General features: G+C 46.6%; 1 protein-coding gene across 1 annotated transcript in view; it reads left to right on the top strand.

The window, feature by feature from the left end:
* Spon1 (spondin 1) overlaps window positions 1–19,622 on the top strand; it is a 302,789-nt gene that overhangs the window by 265,709 nt on the left and 17,458 nt on the right. The window contains exon 7 of the mRNA XM_057778046.1: window positions 12,349–12,413. Coding sequence (XP_057634029.1) covers window positions 12,349–12,413 — 65 coding nt within the window. The remainder of the gene's footprint in view (window positions 1–12,348; window positions 12,414–19,622) is intronic.

Here is a 19,622-nt window from a genome sequence, read left to right as displayed (position 1 = left end):
CAAGGGCAGTGGTCTGAATCTTCAGCAGTTCTATAGATCAGTTCTTAGCCAACACCTGCTAACCAAAAGGGTCCTCGCCATCAGCCGAGCAACGTCCGGACCTGCAGCTGCCACACTCTGCCATAATCTTTACGACCTTGCAAGACTGGAAGACATCTTCTTCCCCACAAAGCCCTCAATCCAGCTCCTACCTCCCCCCATTAGATCGGGAACCAGAGCCCCACAAGCCCAGCCTCTCTCTGTCCCGCAGCCTCAGTTACGCTTCTGCATTGGATTATACCCTTTGAATACAGAATTGTCCAGGTGTCATTCATTCCTGTACTGAAAAGTAACTGTCTGTCCCCCACTGACCACCACTTTCTTGGTCCCTTTTCTGGGGAGCCCTATAAAGGCAGGCGCCTGGGTTTGCTGGCTGCATGGCTTCCCCTTTTCTCTTTCCTAAACCTGCTTCAGTGGTCTGTCTGGCAGTGACAAAAGATGACCGGGCACTGGTAGCCACAGGGAGCAGGCAGTAGGCTAGCAATGGACAGGGGGACAGCGTGGGCATCAGATGGCGTCCTCCTTCTCTCTCAACATTTTTCTTTCATTTTTTTAAAAAGAATTTATTTAGTTTTATATTATGTGCATTGGTGTGAAGGTGTCAGATCCCCTGGAACTGGAGTTACAGACAGCTGTGAGCTGCCATGTGGGTGCTGGGAATTGAACCTGAGTCCTCTGGAAGAGCAGTCAGGGCTGTTAATCACTGAGCCATCTCTCCAACCCTCAGCATTTTTCTTGAAGCTCCTGGTTCTTCCTCCTCTTTTCTGCCAGCTTCCCTACTCCTAGGGAAGCTGTCTTGTTCTACCACTAACAGGCTTCTGGCTAAGATACATACCTCCTTCCCGGATCTCTGCTTAAACTCCAGTCTCATGGGTCCGGCAGCCCCTGATGACTCTCCTTGGAGCCCCCACCCTCTTGGTTTCGTGCCCATGGCTGTCCACTCTTGTTGACTCTACCTTGGGTGCTTATGTGTGACATCTCCCACTTTGCCTCTCCACCCTGTCCCCTCCCCAACACTGCAATGGCCTCCTGACCAGTGTCACCCCACACCACGTACCCTTCGATTTTACTTCCCACAGCTGCCAGCAGACCTCTCTAACAATACATATCTGATCACAGTTCCCTTGTCTTCACAAATCCTTCCCTTGGAACAAGACCTTTTAAGCAACCCCCAAGGGTAGCAAAGGCCAAGACTTCCTCTAGCTTGTCATCAATGATTTAATTAACTAATTCATTATTCATCCCTTGAATATCCTCTTGCACACCTCCCGTGTGTAGGGGATGGCGCTGAGGTCGCAGGTGAAGCAGTTCATTGGCTCTACCACTGGCTTCAGAGATGGGGCCTGTCCCTTGGAGAGCAAGGTGAGACTGGGAGACAGGACCGCGATGTCAAGAGCTGTGTCACTGAGATCACACAGGTGCTTCCGTGCACAGCAAGAGGGGCTGCCCTTCCAAAGGGAGGCATCTCTTGCCAGCACTGGTGTGAGGTGTGGCTCGCCCTCCCTGGGCTCACCCTGGCTTTCTTGCAGCTGCTCCTGTTTGAAAGCACAATGTTCCTGCTTAGAGCATTCTGTCCCACATGAATTTTCTGTCAACCCCAAGAAATGAGTGTCACCTTGCCTGGCCCTCTGTGCCTCTCAGCTGTGGTACTGGCACAAAGTTTTCCCTATTCACTGGAGAGGGAGAGAAGGTGAGAGAGACAAGGACCTGGTGACTCAAGAGGAATACTCATGCCCTACCCTTCTCTTCAGGCTCAGGGGACAAGGGGGCTGTCGTGAACACAATAAGGACATGATAAAAGACCTAGAAAATGAAGTTAAACCCAACCAAAGGGAACGCCAAGGGGATGCATGTGATCAACACAGGTGACAGTAGGGCTTGGTGTGGTGCAGGACCTCAGAGCTGCCAGCCCAGCCCAGACAGCCCTGGCTGGGGCATAGAGAGCAGTGAGCTGTGCCAGGGCTGCTTGAAGGGCCCTTCCTCTCCTGCTCCAAGATTGCCAAGCCACGTCCTCAAAAACATCTCGGGAAAATTGTTATCTGCAAGTATTATGCAATTTTCCCATTGGAAATACAGGCTGTGTTTGAAAAGAAATGGAATGTGAGCTGCTTCTGTGCAGATCTTAGTTAGAGTGGGCTTCAGATGCTTTCTCTAGCTCTGAAGCAGCTGGTCGGATGGTAGGTCGGGGTGGCAGCTGCTTCCTGGGGGAGGCAAGGCATGGGATGAGCACTTGCTTATGGCCAGCCCTGGGTTGCCCCAAAGATGACTCAGAACCGGTGAGCCCAGCCACAGATATTTGTTCCTTCTTATTGTGATGACACAATACCTGATCAATGCGACTTAGGAAAGTTGGGGTTTGTTTTGGCTCCCACTGGGCGGGTACAGGGAAGGCATGGTGGCAGGATCTTGATGCAGTTGGCCACAGGGCATCCATAGCCAGAAAGAAGAGAGAGGAAGCTAGGACTCTCAGCTCCGTTTCTCCTTTGTATTCAGCCCAGCTCTGGTGTGATGCTATCCACATGCAGGGTGGGTCACCCTGCTTCAATTAGCCCCATCTAGACAATCTCTCCGAGGCGGCTTGTCTCCTAGGTGATACTAGATCCTCTCAGGTTGACAAGCAACATGAATTATCACACCTGAGCTCGTCAACCAGCCTCTGTGTTGCCCTTCCCCCTCTTCTGACAGCCTGGGGGCTCTCAGGTCATTCGGCTGCTGCTGCTCCCAACTGTTCCTGCTGATCTCCAGCTTGACTATGATGGTATCCCAGCCCGGGGCCCCAGTATAGTCCAGCGCAGTGCAAGTGAATTGGGGATGCAAAGGACACCAGACTCTTGTTCATCCCAGCCTCTCACTCGTTCAACTCCCGTGGAGCGTGTGCTGGGACAGTACAAGCAGTAAGCAAAACGAAAGCCCTTGCCCTTCTGCTGCTCCTCCAGCAGATACCCAGGAAGCTACCCCATGGCAAGTGTTACAGAGAAAATCTATTCAGATAAAAGGATGGCAGTGTTGGATGGAGGGGGGTGGGGTGAACTGCTGTGGTCATCAGAGGTTTCATTGAAGAAGAGACATTTAAGTGAAGAGCTGGAGGAGGAGAAGGAATGGGCGCTCTGGGATCTGGGGGAACAGCATTGAGGATATAGGGAACAAGAAGTTCAAAGTGCACTTGACATTGAGGGGACAGGGGACAGCATGTTCAAAATGCACCTGACATACTGGAAGAAAAGCAAGGAGTCCGTGATGCTGGGATACAGTGACAAGAGGAGCCATGGATACGGTCAGAGAGGGAAGGGAAGAGAGAGAAGGGAAGAGAGAACAGATCACAGGGGCCTGGGAAGGCCCCCACCCACTGTGGGCTTCAAGGTCAGAGGATTTCAACCAGCAGATCATGATATGGCTACCACGCAAGAAAAGCCCTATAGAGAGGTTCTGGGTTTATTTTACCACATTCACAGTGGCGCCCTCAACAGCTTGGCTCTGATGAGAACCTCCCTGTGAAAGTCACCCCGTGGAGGGAGGTGACGTGAGGAGCAGGTACAAGAGAAAGAAATCACTTTCCAAATTTCCACGATCCCCGGCCTGATGACCATCTCTCCTTGAGAGCTAGATCCAAGGTCTAACAGTTACACCACCAGACCTCACCTCCCAGAGATTCACACCGGCTTCTAACTCTGCACCCTGGGGAGAACGCCTCCAACTCAGGGGCATCGGGGGCACTCGGGTTACGTACAAAGCACAGCAAAAAAGACTTGCTAGCAGGTGCAGCCATCCAGAGCCACAGTGGTGGCCTAGGCCAGGGCAGCCATGCAGATGGGGCATAAGCTAGATAGTGAGGACATTTTGGGAGCAGATCTGGTGGCAAGGCTGATGGAATGGATGTGGCGGGGGAGAGAGACCTCACGGGTGGCCACCTGGAATGTTGGCGCTACCCCAGAATGATTCAGGAAGGATGAGGAATGGGGAGAGAAGGTAGGGCTCAGTTCCAGCTGAAATATTGCACAGCTGGTATACAAATCAGAGGCAAGGCTGGCATACATGATTTTGGGGGTGGAGGCACACATTATTGGAACTCATGTACAAGGGCCAAAGAGAGGGAAGGGTAGTTGCAAGTGGATACTGATCATGTAGAGGATAGGATTTGATTTCCAGCATCCATGTCAGGTAGCCTAGGAGATCTGGAACCTTCTTCTAGCTACCATGAGCTCTGTACTCATGTGTCTATACCATACACACACACACACACACACACACACACACATACATGTAAACTGAATCTTAAAAAAAATAATCCCATGTACAATTGACTGTGTAAGGCTTAGACTAGGCAAGATGACTGTGGAAGAGTGGACAGAACATGAAGAAAAGAGGACCAAAGTTGGGCACTGCTGTGTTTAGAAGATAGTGAAGGGGTCTACAGAGAAGACCAAGAAGGAGTGGCCAAAAGGATGTCGAGGAAATGAAAAGACAATGAGCCCCAGGAGTACCAGCTGGGGAAGAGGGAGAGGTCCCTTTGCCAGGCGCTGTTGAGTACTCCTGGTGCAGCCTTTGCCTTGGGCATGGAGAGGTCACTGGTGACCTCCACAAGAGCAGTTCCAGAGGCAAGATGAGTCCTAGTTAGCTCTTCTGAGATCTGAGGAGCATATAGCTACCTGTCTCAAAGGGCCACAGTGAAGAACCTAGCAGCTCTGGGCAAACTGTAAAGTGCCACCAGAAAATTCCTGTCCTTATTTATAACCCAATAAACCTAAAGCCTGCCAAAACGATGGGAGTCTACCGTTGGGCACAATCGATTTGAAGGATGTGGCAGTCCTGTTATCGCCTCATAAAACGGCTCGTTTCCAGCTGTTTGTCCCTGGATGCCACCAAGGGATGCAAAGTTACCCGTGTAGCTAGAGTCATCCGAAGTGGATGAGCGTAAGTGGGGACTCTGGGAAAGGGCAGAGCAGATAATAGAGGCACACAGTGCTCAGGGGGTTTCCACCCAGGGCTCCAGGTTGTTCATCAGTGAGAACCAGTGGTCTGTGCCTCATGGAAGGAATTCCTTGAGAAAACTACCAAGTGGAACCAGGGGAGCACAGACTAAGATGGACAAAATGACGTGGGTCTTTGGGCAGGTAGAAAGACATGAGTTGTGGGGTCAGACATCCTGCGCTGGGGTCCATGTTCCTGAGTGGAGTGCAGAAGTCTGATGGTCACACGCTGACGTGTGGTGGGTGGCAAAGTCTCTATGGGTGCTTTGGTGTTTTGGGGGTGCCCTCTTTTTAATAGAAGCTCTTCTCCACCTCAAGGAACCTGTCCCACCCTCAATCCCCCCTCATACAAACCACCACGAACCACTGTTCCTAACGAAACTAGTACTCCAGACTAGTCACCTTTATGGTTGATGTGAACACTGCCTGCTAAGCCTTCTACTGCAGCTTGCTATTTAGAACCCCAAGCCTTCAGGACATAGCAGGAACAGCACGAAGAGATGGGGCCAGCTCCCCCAGGCCACCCTCACCCCTCACTCCTGTACACCTGGGATATCTGGAGTCATCCTTGCCTAACAGAGAAACTGCTTTGGCCAAATAAGTATATTTCTGGTGATTAAACATATATATACTGGCTTTGTTCCTGTAGAATGTGGATTAAGTGGGATGCTATATACAGGTAATTGTCAAGCTGCCTGTTCATGACTTTCAAAACTTTTCCACTCACAGACCCCTTCTGCAGGAGAAATTTTTTAACAATTCTGGGTATTTAGGTAAGTAAGATGGGTATATAAACCATTTTCTGACAATAACCCATAATAGGTCTTATTTTAAAACAATTTGTTGAGCACATATGATCTTACCTTTTATTAAAGTCAAAAGCAAATTCGCACACTGACAAGGTGCCTGTGCTTATCTGTTTTTACATAAAGAATTAAACTCTGGTGAAATATTTGACTCTGAAGGATGTAGAGCATCTTCAACGTTTTCCAGAGTTGACTGATATTTTGATATTTTAATCGTCAGTGCTGAGAAAGCCACTGCGCGCGCACACACACACACACACACACACACATATATATATATACACTGCAGATAACTAAAATATGGCTAGAGACATTTCAGAAAATTACTAGAAATAGTGTTCTTATCCCAAACCAAAATTAATTTAATAATAATTTTTATGAAAATCAAATCAGCAACTCAAATAGCAACTAGAAAATTCAGATACTATAATACCATACAATAAAAAATATAAAAATGTGATGCTTATACGTTGAGGGGTGAGAATGGGAATAAACTGCCTTTGTTTCTCTTGATCAAATCGGTGTGTATCTATAAGAGCAGAGAGTTATATACAGAACAACACTGCATTTTCTAACATGCAATAGTTTTGAGTCTGAGTCAAGCTTTCATTGGCCTTGTGTAGTGTGACATCCTACTCGGAACAAAGAGCATACTGTGTGTTCAGAACCAAGGCTGCGGTGAAGTCGCTAGATACAATGTAGGTGAGTGCATCGGGAAACACTTTGGATTTAATAGGCCTTTGTTTTTCAATTCAGTGTGTGTTCATTTGGTCATTGTACGTTCTACAACCTTTCACTGACTTCACGTTCAGTCCCATGATCCCACTGGGTCATGCCATCAAAATTTAAAAAGCTAGAGACCTGACATATAAAAACAGCAAGTCAGAGTTGTTTGTTTCAGCTTTTTCCTCCCCGTCCCCAACTCCATCTCCCTTGTCTTCCCGGGAAGAGAGAGCACGTTCTTTCATACCTCAGGCAGGGTACCCAAGCTGGTGTTAATGACAGCCTCAGAGCTGCTAGGAGCAGAGGAAGCCTCAGAGGAAGGAAACAGCTTTGGTGTCTGACTGGGAGATGACGTCAAATGTGAGGAGTCAGACAGGTGCCAAGAGGAGCCTAGAAACCAGGGAGGAAGGAGGTGACAGACTCAGCCAGTCTCTGGCTGTGGGCATATCCGGCATTGGGTGAAGGTCCCGCCCTGCCCCCGGATTCCCAGCTCCCGCCACTCATGCCATTTCTGCCTCCTGCCTGTTGTCATTCAGCATGAACCTCGCTCCTCCAGCCTGACTGACCCCATAGCCTGTTTAGGGCCATGCTTTTCCCACATGACACAAGTAACTACTGCTGATGTGAGTCCAGCTGCCACAGCCTCCAACGAGTTTACCCAGAGCAAACTGTAAGACAGACATGGTGACCTGCAGTTTCTTGGGGGGAGCTTATTTTAATTGGCGCGTCTTTGGAAACGTGCTAACAGCATCTAAACAAGGCCTACCCCATGGCTGCCTTGAAGTACTTCATTTGAAAAGCATCCTGTGGGAGGTGTAAAGGGCCTCGAAGGATCCTTGAAAGATCCTGGCTGTGCCTTGGAGGCTTGTTAAAACAAGCTTTTCATTTAAGCCTGACGTGTAGATTGCTTACTCTGAATTTAAGCCTGTTGTTCTTCAGGATATGAAATGCCCAGAGCCCCAGGGGCCCCATCTATGTTCCTCTGACCACAGAAAACCTCCTGCAGCTGCTCACCAAGACTTGGAGCTTGGCTGCACCCAGGGAAGCCCTCCCAAGGCTCTGTGGGTAGCTACAACTGTGACCTCCACTCTGAACTGAGAGTATCCCCAGTCTAAAGTGCTCACTGTGAATGTACCTGCAGAGGGAGGCTGATATTCATAGGGTGCTTCCTGTATAAACAGGTCACAAGAGCAGTGTCATGTAGTTCCCTTAACAGTCCCATTTCACAGATGAGAAAACTGAGCAGGATCAAGAGACTTACCAAAAGACCCAACTAATGGAATAGTTGGGATTTGAATCTGAAATTTTTCTCTCAACCACCCAACTTTCTAACCTGCTTGACCGGTGAACAGCAAAAAAAATAAAAATAAAAATAAAAATAAAAAAAGCAGTACCTGAGGTGCACAAAGCTATGAGGAGCTGGGTGCGCATACATTCTTTCAGGAAATATTCATTAATATAGGTATTTTGAGGGTCCAACCACGGCCTTAAATGTCTTCATCTTTGGATTGTTCAATGACACAAAAACACTTGGGTGTGTAAAATGGGCACACAAATTCACATTACTGTGTCACAGAAACAGTTAAATAGCCACTAGTAATGGACTATTATTAGTTAATATAATATATATACATATATATATACACACACACACACACACAAGTGTATTTGAGCATGGTGGTACACACCTATAATCTCAATCCTCAGGAGTCTGAAATAGGAGAGGCACACATTTAAGGCCAGTGTACACAACAAGACTTTGTCTTAAAGAGAGAGGGCACCAGAGAGATGACACCATGGTTAAAATCACTGGCTACTCTTCCGAGGCACCCAAGGGCTTCTGCTGCACTCACATTCACACACACGCATACCTGCACACACACTCACATGCTTGCACACACACACACACACACACATATAAAAATTGAAATTAAAAGATAAGGAAATCATCCTCTATATAATATAAATATTTGAATATTTTGTTTTAAGCATAGTTTTTTAGAATTTGTTAAGAGATTTATCTGCTTAATATATATATTAAGTAAATATATATATACACCCTATTTGCATGAATGCCTTTATGACAGAAAAAGGCATCAGATTCCATTTGGAGATGGTTGTGAGCCACCATGTGGTTGCTGGAAATCGAACTCAGGAAGGACCTCTGGAAGATCAACCAGTGCTCGTAACTGCTGAGCCATCTCTCCAGCCCTTTAAGCATATTTTTATGAATTAAAAAATCTTAAGAAAGAAAAGAGAAATAAGGCTAGGCAGTGGTGGTGCACGCCTTTAATCCCAGCACTTGGGAGGCAGAGGTAGACAGATCTCTGTGAGTTCAAGGCCAGCCTGGTCTATAAGAGCTAGTTCCAGGACAGCTAGGATTGTTATACAGAGAAACTCTGTCTCAAAAAAACCAAAGAGAGAGAGAGAGAGAGATAATAAAATAAAAATAAACAAAAGAATGTGTCATTTTAATGAGTACCTGTGGGTAACCAGCTACTTGGATGTGGCCATGAGTAAGTCAGCCTGTCCCCAGGGCTGTAGGATTTAGTTTTACCAGAAAGAAAAATCAATGTTCAACAGAAATACTTGTTTGTTAGTTTTTCAGGGGTGTTGGTTGGTTAGATGGTTGGATGGATGGATGGATGGATGGATGGATGGATGGATGGATGGATGGTGGTAGAATCTCCTTATGTAGCCCAGGCTGTCCTCTAACTCAAGGTCCTCCAGCCTCAGCCTCCTAAGGATTGGGATTGCATTCTTGGGTGTGTGTGTTCTCATACCCAAGAAAAGTATTTCATATCTAAAATGAATGTCCCAACATGCTCCTTTCTTATTTCAGTAACTAAAATGAATTATCACAAAAGGAACCAACCGTAAGCTATAGATGGGCCCTACAGTGTAAACACTCAATGAGACCATTTACAACAAGGAGTTGTCCTGCCCACACACAAACCCAGCATTTTCTGAACACCTGTACAATGAAAATAAAGCAGATAAATAAAACAGTAATGGAAGGTCTAGGCTATTGTTGCTGGGTAATATACTGTAGAAGCAAAATCAATATGTCATTAGCTAGAACCCAAAAACCATGATTTAATTGTAAATCAAGGTGAATCTGTAGGCCGAGCTGGCCCTGTGACTGCCTCAGCTCCACCCACGTTGATTTTAGTTCTGCAGTGAGGTATTTCTTAGTGGACAACATCTCATCACTCGGATCTGGTATCGTAGGCTTCATTTCGATGTTGTGAACTGGCTTGCCATGATTTGAAGATTTCCAGCGCTTGAAAATTTTTAATCGTGAGCTATGCTATTTGGTATATATTCTATGGCATCTGTAGACTGTTCTGAAAGAACATTTCTCATGATGTGGCATTAAAGAAAGTGTAAAAGTCAGGGTGCAAGACAAGACTCTCAATATAATGAAGGCTTTATGAGGGAAGGCATATACAGTCCACACACAAACACACACGGAGGGGCAGATGCTAGCAAGAGGCCTGAAGGATCTGTGCCTAGCTGTACTGTTCTGGAGAAGGAAGAGGAGACAGAAGGCAGGGGCGATGCTGAAGCAGGCTGTACTCAACGTTTACACCGTGTGCTCCTGTGATGCTAAAAATTTTCCACAATAAGTGCATATTATTCTGAAATTGAGTAGCAAAGAGGAAAGTAGTTCTAGCACTAGATGATAAAAGTCACATGGTCCAAATACCGGAAAGAAGACATGATCATAGAAGTCATATGGAGCCATTGATGGCTCAGGGTGGGGCATAGCTTGGCCATTTTGTGGGCGTGAATGCAGAGATCCTGACCAGGGTGAAGGGCAGAAGCTAGAGGGAGCTGGTGATGATCCTCATCCGCACAGGTGTCTGGTGCATGTGACTTGGATGCAGAAGGGGCCTCTGGAGGAGAAATGGGTCCGAAGGCAGAGGAAGGACCCCATGTGGACATGGATGTTGTGGGAGATGCCAAGCTGGCATCACAGAAATAACTCCTGTCCCATGTGTGACTTGATGACGGACAGCTTCTGTTAGCCTGCCCCAAAGATGTATCAGAGTGACACACTGCAAACAAACACATAAATCTTCTGTGAGAAACAGAAGCCCTCAGGAGGCCAGGGTAGGCTTTTCCTGCAGACCTGCGGGTGTGGGGTTATCTACACACCCAGGGACTCTTTCCTCCAGCCACAATGGACAACCCAGGGAGACTGCACTCAGACTGACTCTGTGGACTCTGTCAGCTTGTCCCAGCTCCTGCCTCTCTCCTCATCCAACCCAGGTCACCAGAGGTCCAGACCAAACTGGGTGTGGATAAAGCCCCTTCCTTGCAGAGGCCTGTGCATGACCCCTTTCCTGACAGTGGTCAAGGCCCTCAAGCAGAGAGGAGTTTCTATAATGTTTGGCCAAGGGACTCCTCTGGTCCCTTACTTCAGCTTTCTCGGTGCTCTGGGAGTTCCAGGGAGCTCACGAATTCATCCCAAGTAAGTTCTAGGCACCTAAGGCCAAGCATGGCTCTGAGGACAGAAAGTAGCTGTGAGGCAGATGAACGGGTATCTGAACTCAGAGGTCTGTGCAATTGTCAGAGCAGTTCTGTTGTAAGGAGGTTGCTTGTTCATCCTGGCTGCCCAGAACCGAAATAATCACACAGAAACTATTAATTGAATCACTGCTTGGCCTAATAGCTCTAACTTCTTGTTGGCTAGCTTTTTCATCTTAATTTAACCCATCTCCACTAATCTGTGCCTCACCACGAGGTTGTGGCCTATCAGCAAGGTTCTGATGTCTGTCTCAGGGGCGGGGGGGGGGTACATGGCTTCTCTCTACTCTGCCTCCTTTCTCCCAGCATTCAGCTTAGTTTTCCCCCACCTACCTCTATTCCCTGCGCAGGCCCAAAGCAGTCCTTTATTAACCAATGGTATTCACAGCAGACAGAGGGGACTCCCACATCACAGCTCTTCCTGCCCCAGTTGGTGCTATTCTGGTTGTTCCTGTGTGTTATGGTTCGTAGTGGCCCAGCTGCTGGGTCCAGGCTAGGGGAAGGCAGCAACTGAGGCCAATGAAGTCCAATCTGAGGAGATCTGGAGATAAATCTGGAGCTCTGCAGAACTGCTCATGACACCCTTCACCTCTGTGTGTAACTGAAAGTGAAAACCCAACTCGATCTCAATGTCAAGTCAAACAAGACCCCAAGATTCTGACCTTTGCCACAAGACGACCACATAATGTTTGCCTCCAAAATACTAATTCTCAAATTCTTCCTCAGAAGTTATTTGAGGACCCCCATAATTTAATGATGCTCTATATACTGTCCAATCAAAATAGAGCAGATGCCCCATGGGGAAGGAGTATGAGAGCTTTGGTCTGGCCTTCCTATCTGTGAGAGTGGGGTCTCCACAGCAGGAGGGTGCCTCAGGGTGACAGCACTCAGGTTAAAGTGCTGGATGCCTTAACAGAGCCCCATGACCAGCGTTGACCTGGGCCAGGCCCCTTGCAGTGTCTGGACCCTGTGCTCATGACTCAGCCCTTCATTCTGAGCAAACAGGGAAGTCTAGCCAATAGAGGTGAAGTCTGAGTTACAGCTGGATCCAATGGGGAATGGGCTAGACAGAAGAATTCAGGTGTAACTGAGTGGGATTATCCATGTACATATTACACCTATACACTGGACCCCCAGCGCCACCTTCTGGTGTCGGTGGAGGAAAAATGGCTCCACAGCACACGACAAAATAAAATAGGGATAGACAACCTGACTCCACCAAATTCCTCTTGTTGCCGTAAGCTAGCTCACTACATTAAACATGTGTGGTTCTCTTGCAGAGTGATGAGGTCCTCACTGTCATCAAAGCCAAAGCCCAGTGGCCAGCCTGGCAGCCAGTCAATGTGTAAGTACCACTTTCCCTCCTGGTCCCACCTTAACCTTGCCCTAGACGCTGCCTCGCTCACCACTTAATGTAAGTTATACCATTACAGTTAGTAATACTTCTCAGAAGAGCAAGAGAAGGAGGCGTTGCCCATGCGGGAAGTCTTGTCTTCTAGGGAATATAGGTCTGGCCTCTGTTTTCCCCAATGGTCCTCCATCCACCACATAGAACCAACTCAGACATATGAGTAACCATGGCATGTTCTGTGTGTCCTCAGCCCAGAAGACTGAATACACATATGTTCTATTCTCTGGCAACTCAGCTGTGCTTACTCTAAGCAAGTCCCAGTTCTTGGTCCCTCTCTTGTCTCTGTCAACTCTGTCCCTTGAGAGTTATCTGCCCTGAAGTCTTTGGTGGCCCAGGGGGTTCTGCCAGTTTCAAACGACCCACAATCCCAGATGGGCAGGTGGATGACCAGACCACAGGTCGATACCAGATGATGGATGGATTGATCGGTGGATGGATGGATGGATGGATGGATGGATGGATGGATGGATGGAATGGAGAGAGAGAGAGAGAGAGAGAGAGAGAGAGAGAGAGAGAGAGAGAGAGAGAGAGAAGGACAGGATGAGATAAATAGAGTAATGAACAGAATGGAGAGAGAAATGCAGAGAGAGAGGGAGAAAGAGAGGTCAGTTTGGGAAATACCTCTTTATAGATGGCCAACACTGAACTTAAACTCATGCCCAAAATGGGACTCTTCACCTTCACACAAACCTGTTCTTAGCTGGCTGTGGGAGGCAGAAGCAGGTGGATCTCTGTGACTTTGACGACAGCCTGGTCTACAGAGTGAGTTCTAAGTTAGACAGGACTACCTTTAAAAACACAAGCAAACACATCCTGCTCTTCGTCATGTGGGGAGACACCTAAAGTGCAGTGCTCACAAAAACCTCACTTCCTCTCCTACTGTCGCACAAGTCAGGCCTTACCTGGCTGTCTTCTACGATCAAGTCAGACTTCTATCAGCCTCCCATTCCTGACCTGCTTCAGCTCATTTTACCATTTCCCATAGTTCAGTCCAGCAGCTGTACCATTATATGTGATTTTTTTTAAAGAGTCTAACCCTGCTGTGTTCCCCCTCTTCTTAGCATCTTTCTGTTCACACACACAAAAAAAATGTGTTTAGGGTGGGGGATGCCTCTCCCTATAAACCTCCATCAAAAGCCCAGTTACCTCAGTCTACCCTAACGGTGACCTTTTACAGATGTTGAAACTCAGATGTGCCCCTTCTATGACAAGCCCAGTGTTACCTTCTAGTTCTGTTGAGGGTGGAATGAGAGTGTCAGCCACATCCACATGTGGCCCTAACCCACCTTCTCTATTTAGAACAAGATCCTCAGATTCAGTAACGACATAATCATTTTCTCACCTTCTAATACATCTCTCTCTTTTAGTCAAGCTTCTGATCAGCCTGAAACTAATAGCAGAATATCAGTAATAAATTGGCTCTTGTCTCACAATGACAGGAAACAAAATCCGACCTCCACTTCACCCCGAATCCTTCAAGCAATGACAACTGAAGCTCTCATTGATTCAGTAGCTACTTACTGAGGTCTCCAAAGACAGGCTCCACAGTGGGGAGTGGGGAAGGGTACCGTGGTGAGGAGAACTCTCCCTGGCGCCAGCCCTTCAGTGGGACAGGTATTTAGCAAATATGTATATGTAAAGGAAAGTCATGGTGAGGTCAGAATGAAGAAGAATACAGCACATTCAAAGCATTAAAAGGTTTCTAATTTCCGCATAACTAGATGCAGAAATCAAAGGTGAACTGCCTGTGGGGCCAAGCTATGCACCATTAAAAAAACTTAAGAATGGTAGGGTCGTCAGGAGGTTGGGGTAGGAGAGACATAGTCAAAGTATATTATGTATTTGTATGACGATATCCTTGTGGAATCCAGTCCTCTGTATAATAAGTATACCAATAAAAGGGGAAACTTTAAATTTTTTTCAATTAAAACACTGAAAAGTTTTCAGCAGAATATGATCAGAACAGCATTGGAAAAGCAAAAGGCAGTAGCACTGCCGAGACCCCAATATGAAAAGTTTGATGAGGTGGGAAGGACAGGCCACAGGCAGCTGCTGGAGAGCCAGGAGGGAGGTGGCCGCCACTCCTGCTGGGATGGAAGTGATGGGAGGGGGAAACCGGAAGAGATGCAGCGATAAGATGCAGGAGGTAAAGCTGGCAGCTATGGTGACAGACTGAGGAACAAAAAGATGAGGGAGACAGAGTGGTCGAAATGCTTCTCAGGTGTGGGGCTGACCCAGCTAGGGATCTGGTCCCATCCGTGATGGGAGACATTAGGTGAAGTTTGATGAGAAGACCCATGAGATCAACTGACTATGATATGTTGTTAAGATGTCCTCAAAACGTTTATGTGAAAATCAAGTACCTAGATCATTATGTAACTTTGAATTTCAGGGCTAAAATCTCTGCAGATGTAAAACTGAGTCAAGAATGAATGAGAGACTTTCCAAAGAAGCTTAGGAATAAGAGGCAAGGACTTAGGACAGAGTCCCAAAGCCTCCCCATTCTTCATGGTGAAGAAAACTTGCCTTCAAAGGAAACCAAAAAAGAACAGCAAAAAGGTTCCAAAGAAAGCATGGTTTCTCTAAACTCAGAAAAGAGTGTTTAAGGAGAGTGGCCAGCAGAGACATGAAGTTAAGTCAAGACTACATAGTATTCTTTAGATTCACAGACATTAAGGTCATTGTGACCTTCTACTGTGGTATGGGGGAAACCCTGCACACAGAGGGTGAAATCGGACAGGGTGAGGTTGCAGAGTCACAAATACAAATGACCAGTTAAGCCTGCGCGAGAAGACTAAGGACTGCCTGGACTGTGGCAATGAAGGGATGAAAATCAAGCAGAGCTGAGTGTGTGTGTGTGTGTGTGTGTGTGTGTGTGTGTGTGTGTGTGTGTTGGCCTGGAGGTGGTTTTTTGTTTTTGTTTTTGTGGGGGGTTCTCTTTTATCTTTTTCTTTTTCCAAGATGTGAAAGGATTTGTGAAAAATTGAAAGACGTATTATTTGGGGATACCTTCCCACACTTCACCTATCCCTCAGACTTCCTGAGACCCAGTGGAAACAAAAAAATTAATTGAGGGCAAACACTCAGCCCCCAAACCATCCAAAACCTTTCCACTCCACACTATGGGCTTGTTAAGGGAAAGGAATTTTCCTTTGATTTGCCCAAACCCTCGACTCCCCTTTCCTTTTCCAAATCTCATTAGGAAGTCAAATTAGGAAGCCTACTCACAGCCAAGTCTTGTTTTGCCCTAACAGCCTTCCCCCTCCCCCCCCCAAGCCTGCCTGATGGAGGTTAATGGGATTCCAGCCTCCCCAGCCTGGTGGAGAGCCAGGGTGACCTACTTTCAAAGTCCTGTCTGTTGAAACTGACTTGTTTTTCAGCATCTTCATCCCATTCCCAGTGCCCCTTCTCAAAGGACAGTCATGAATGAACAGACTAGCTGGTGACTTGTTTAATTCAATAAATCAAGGCAGCACAACTGACAGCCGACTGTTCAGGTAGAGACAGAAAAAGACAAATTCTGGGCAAAGCCACATCCTTCACTGGTTCCTCACAGTCATAAGTGGAAAACAGTTCCTACAAATCAGTCTGAATTTGCACTACTCTGTTCCTCCAGGGTGGTCTGAATGCTAAGAATTACCGGAACTTTCGAAGATATTTATCTCCTGGAAAGGACTGGCATTCCCCCTAAATTATTCCCATCCATTCTTGGTTATCTCTGGATTAGACAGCGGCTTGTGTTTGTGAGGTCTGCGGTGTAGAGACTGAGTCAACTTCTCTAGAAATGAAATCAGAAATATCTTCCAGTTAAATTAGCCCCCAGGTTCCAGGGCCCCTCCTGCTTCCTAGTAGCGTTACCTGGGTCCATCCACACTCTCGGGGAAGTGAAGGAGCACGGACTAGAGCAGGTGGTAGATCTGCGTGTCCAGATGGACTTGGAGTCCCAGATGCCTTATGGTTAGAAACGAATGTTGCAAGAACCTGACAAACCCTGAGCCACCAACTCAGGGTTTCAGCCAAATGAATGGCTTGGGCGCCCCCTGGTGACTCAATGGAGTTTCTGCACACGAGAAAAAACTCATGAGACAAAACTAAACTTTTAGGGACTGTTCCAGGTCTCACTGGTGTGCACCTGTAACTAGAAGTCAAGGATTGGGGTCTAGATGAATCACAAATATCATGTCTTGTCTCTTTTCCTCTGTGTTGTGTTTTGGGAAATTTTGTTGCAAATGAGGCATAGTATTGTCAGGAGCCATGGAAGCAATTTCTTCACAGTGTGAGGTTACAAACACCCGTCATCCCATGCGCCACACTCTCTCACAGGATTAAAGAAGACGTTTCTCCATGTAGCCACTTATTTTTTATTTGTGCATGTGTGAGTTATCTGTTCATAACTCTCCTGACACTTTCCAGTAACGCTAGATAGGAACAGTTTTGAAGACACGCCATTTTTATTGGGACCGAAGGTGTTAAGATTAGCATCTTAAATGTCCCCCAGAAAGCTAAAGGCTTGGTTTCCAGCTCGTGGCACTCACGGGAGGTGATGAAACTTCAGGAGTTGAAAAGAAGCTAGGCCTGTGGAGGTCTGTACTTGGAAGGTGTATTAGAGCCCAGCCAGCTTCTCTTGTGGTTCCGCCATGATGTACTGTCTGCCACAGTCCCACAGGCACATGGTCAAGGGACACGGACTCAATCTCTGTCACCAGGAACCTTTCTTCTAAGATACTTTCCTCAGTTGTTTGTGACAGTGATCGAAAACTAGAGCAAGAAGGGCCACAGGAATTTTTAAATCTCAGAGTATGAGCGTGTAGATGTAATGACGTATCTTAGGGATAGGACCCAAGTCGCAACATGCAACATGTCTCATGTGCGCCCTCTACACACGGATGAGTCTACACAGTATTTTAACGCATCTGCAATTTGACTGTAGACTGTGGTCAAGGGCCGAATTCTCCACCTGGGTTTTGTGTTACTGATCAGAAAGGCTCCGATTTGTGGCTTTGAAGATTTGTAATACTGAGCATACACCATTCTCTTTATTATACAGAGGTTTCGATTGATGTATAATTCAGTCGGTTTCCTTTGCAGTTGCTTTTCCTGTTTCAAATCTAAGAAAGATAACTTTTCTCTCACAGAATGTTTTCTCGAATGTGTGGTGTTTTTCTACAATCTAGATACTTTCTCTTTGGTTCTAGAGCTATTGTTTGCTGTATGGTGTTCGGTATGAATCCGGTAATTTCATTCTAGTGGTCTGACACCACTTGGTGAATGGTCTTTCCTCTCGGGCTCCCTTGAGTAGATGATTTCATGCAAGGGCAGTCTCTAGACTTTCCATTTGGGGCCACCAATTTCTATTTCTGTTTTCCTTTGAATATCCTATTATTTAAATTAGACATGTCATATACTCTGAATGTAATAATCTGTATCAACTCTCTCTGCTTTTTAAAAAAGGGATTCATATTTAAATCCTAGATAAAAGAAAATTAGGACATCAAATTGGCAAAATGTCATCTCTTGGAAGACCTGGCATCAAAAGAGCATAAATAAGAACTTTTATTAAAGTTTGATTAAATTAAAGAGCCCCAGTCCTGGCTAGCATTTCCTAAGAAAAAGTCACACATGATGCTTATCCATTTCATTATTTTAAATAAGGTTTTTCTAAGAGAAATAATAAATACTTTGAAGCGACCTTTAATTAAATTTGAAGGTCAAAGGAAATAGAAAAGCTCCACATTCATTTCCTAGATTAATTCATTTATTTCAACAAACATTTGGAAGGAGCCCACTGCATGCTAAGATCTCTACCAGGCACCAAAATGTAGCTGAAATAACAAAGGGGGAGAAAAGGCCTCTACTCTATTGGTACCTAATGGGGAAAGTGACATTAAACAGGAAATCCTGAGTGACACATTAAGTCAGCGAGCAAAGGTAGGCAGGAGTGCTGAGGAGTGTGGGAGAGTAGGGGAAAGGTCTCTCGTGGAAACACTGCAGAGCCTGGGGGAATTTTCTCATCCTGGATAAGAGAAAAGGACAAGGTGTGTCTAAAGATGCTTGAAAAACTTTGCCTCTACACTCTTCTGCATCCAAAATTGCCACGTTACTCGACAGAGGGTCAGGCATTTGGGGTCCAGCTTTCCATCCCTTGAAGTCCTCAGCAGGCCCTGAAGGTTGTTGGCTGTGTTGACTGAAAAAGCTTCTGTGGGCTCTTGTCCTTGAGCAGTGTCTCAGTCACATTGATGTAACCGAATAAATACCTGGCAGAAAGCAACCTAAGAAAGGATAGGTGTGTTTTGGCTCATGAGTTCAGGGGATGCAGTTCACCAAAACAGGGAAGGCACCTGCAGCCAGGAAGTGCAGAGATGCAGACTGGTGCTCACCAACTCGCTTTCCCCTTCCTTCCCTTTTGGATTCAGTCAGGGGTGTCAGCCCATGGATGATGCTCCCCACATTGAGAGGGGTCCTCAATTAGTCTTCTTTGGAAACAGCTTTGAAAACACTCAGACCCTGCGATCCTAGGTGGCTACCAATACAGTTGAGCTGATATGAAGACCAACCATCACACAAACTTATATCTGTGAGGTGCACAAGTACCAGTTTGTGCCAGATGGGAGTCACGGTGGTGGTGTTGGTGGGGAGTCCTAGTTCTCTAGATTCCTCAGTAGGGCTAGATTTGTCTTCTTAGGTCATCATTGTGAATCATGTCACTTGTGGGGTTCAGGATACGAATAATTATCTCTGGAATCACATACTGGGGAAGTTGGGGAGACAGAAGGTTGAGTAGTAAGTCTGTGTGGCAAGGAAGAGAGTTACATCCGAAGGGACTGCGGGACAGGCACTGTAAAACAGGCCGGCCACTCAACATGAGCTGGATACGCAGCGCCATGGCTCAGACTGGGGGCCCTGTGGAAGCTGGGAACGGAAGTTCCCTCGGGAGCTTCTTAAAGCAAGCTGCTGCCGGCTGGGGAGATGACTCAGTCAGTGAAGTGCTTGCCAGCAAAGTTGGAGGACCAAAACCCACATTTTTTAAATGTCAGCTGTGGTACCACATGCTTATAATCCCAAGACTAAGGAGGGGAAATAGGTAGACACTTGGAGCTTCCTAGCCAGTTGGCCTAGCCTACTTGGGGAGTTCCAAAAAAATGG

Source organism: Chionomys nivalis, chromosome 8 (genome assembly GCF_950005125.1).
Source record: "Chionomys nivalis chromosome 8, mChiNiv1.1, whole genome shotgun sequence".
Classification (NCBI taxonomy): Eukaryota; Metazoa; Chordata; class Mammalia; order Rodentia; family Cricetidae; genus Chionomys; species Chionomys nivalis.
Note: the sequence above shows the minus strand (reverse complement) of the source record. Positions and strands in the feature narration are given on the sequence as shown.